The sequence below is a fragment of the Bos mutus genome, chromosome 19, assembly GCF_027580195.1.
Source record: "Bos mutus isolate GX-2022 chromosome 19, NWIPB_WYAK_1.1, whole genome shotgun sequence".
Lineage (NCBI taxonomy): Eukaryota > Metazoa > Chordata > Mammalia > Artiodactyla > Bovidae > Bos > Bos mutus.
In genome coordinates, this window is record NC_091635.1 from 28,685,192 (window position 1) to 28,687,310 (window position 2,119).

Below are 2,119 nucleotides of genomic sequence, written 5' to 3' on the forward strand. Positions count from 1 at the left end.
TGGCCTCAAATTCTACAAAACAGTTTGGAAAGCCTTGCTCTGAGTTATAAATTCCTTGCCTTTAAAAAAGGCAAAGCTTGAGATTGGAGGATCAGATGGGGAGATGGTAGGACCAGGAGGAACAGACCACAAGCCCATGCATAATTGCCGACCTGTCAGCAGGGAGGAGGGTCCATCCTGCCTCTGGGTGCCTGGACAACCCCACCTTTAAGCTCAGTCCCTCTCTCCTTTGCAGACAAGATGCAGCGACTGTGTGCACATGTGCTGATCTTGGTGCTGGCTCTGGCCGCCTTCTGCGAAGCTTCTTGGAAGCCCCACTCCCACCTGCAAGACGCGCCCGTCGCTCCAGGGGCCAATAGGGGCCAGGAGCCGCTCAGGATGAACCGGCTGGGCCCAGCCTCGCACCCCCGGAGGCAGCTGGGGCTTCAGGATCCGCCACACATGGTCGCAGGTAGGAGCTGCTGACAACCGTCCCTGCTTGCCTTTCCCTGCCTGGTTTGGCCAAGGTGCCCCCAGGCTGGCCCTGGCCACGGTCTCCAGAGCCTTGATGTCCTTTCCCCCATCATCACCTCCTCTCCCACCTCTGACCCTCAGACCTGTCCAAGAAGCAGGGGCCATGGGTGGAGGAAGAGGAAGCAGCATATGGATGGATGGACTTCGGCCGCCGCAGTGCTGAGGAAGGGGACCAACATCCCTGAGAACCAAGCTTTGGAGCCCAGTCACCTCCCAGCCCAGCCCAGCCCCATGAAACACACATCAAAATAAACTAGCTTCCAATGGATCAAGTTGTGTCAAGTGTCACAGGGCCGGGGATACAGGTTGGGGCAGGGCTGAGCTGGGAAGGAGGGTTGAGTACTACTCCAGGGGCAGAGACCATGGCTACGTCTCCTCCGTGTCCCCAGAGCCTAACATGGAACAAGACTCTATAGTGTGGGGACTTCCCTGGTGGTCCAATGGTTAAGACTCCGCACTTCCAGTGCAAGGGAGATGTGGGTTCAATCCCCGGTTGTGGAACTATGATCCCACAGGCCATGCAGCCCAAAAACAAACAACAACAAAAAACACTCTATATTGTGTTTGGGAGAATAGACAGCAGTGGCACAACCAGAGTGAGCTTTTCTAAAAGAGAAATCAAATCGCGCCACTCCAGTCAACCCTCCAGCGCTTCCCATTGCAATTAGAATACAACCTAGGCTCGTTGGGACTTCGCCGGCAGTCCTGTGGTTAAGACTCTGTGCTTCCACTGCTGCTGCTGCTGCTGCTGCTAAGTCGCTTCAGTCGTGTCCGACTCTGTGCGACCCCATAGACGGCAGCCCACCAGGCTCCCCCGTCCCTGGGATTCTCCAGGCAAGAACACTGGAGTGGGTTGCCATTTCCTTCTCCAATGCATGAAAGTGAAAAGTGAAAGTGAAGTCGCTGAGTCGTGTCCGACTCTTAGCGACCCCATGGACTTCGGCCCACCAGGCTCCTCTGTCCATGGGATTTTCCAGGCAAGAGTGCTGGAGTGGGGTGCCATTGCCTTGGTGCAGGGGACACAAATTCAATCCTGGGTTGGGGGACTAAGATCCTGTATGCTGAGTGGTCCAGCCAAAAAAAGAAACCTAGGCTCCTTGGCAAAGCATTCAAATCTAGCCCTGCGGTCTTCATCCCCCTCATGGATGCCAAATTGCCTTCCTCCCGCCTCTTCCTTTCTGCCACTCAAACACACCATGCTCTCTCCTGCTCCGAACCTTTGTTCTCGTTGTTCCCTGTGCCTGGAATGCTTTTCCCTGGGCATGAACATGCCTGGCTCCTCTCTTTCTCCTGGGTCTTGGTTGAAAGGCCTTTTCCCGAGAGGCTTGCCCTTTCTGCTCCTCACCCTTCACACGCAGCCTCCAGTAGTTGCTCATCATAGCGTAGTATTGTCTGCGGAGCGCATTTCACAATCTGTAGTTGTTTTGTTTCCAGTTTATTGTCTGCCTCCTCAGTTAGAAGGGAAACTCTGTAAGGGTGGGTACCATATGTCCTTCTTCCCTGCTGTATCCCAGTGCCAGAACAGGAGGTACCCCGTAAATATTTATCACATGGATAGGCAAGTGCTGGCACACACACTTGGCATTTCACCCATATTCCCTTACTG

General features: G+C 54.6%; 1 protein-coding gene across 1 annotated transcript; it reads left to right on the forward strand.

Annotated features, from left to right (window-relative positions):
• Positions 1-240: 240 nt before the first annotated feature.
• Positions 241-698, forward strand: GAST (gastrin). The gene is made up of 2 exons (XM_005899232.2): positions 241-451; positions 595-698. Exons 1-2 carry the CDS (start codon positions 241-243, stop codon positions 696-698), a joined length of 315 nt encoding a protein of 104 aa, XP_005899294.1.
• The last annotated feature ends 1,421 nt before the right edge of the window (positions 699-2,119 follow it).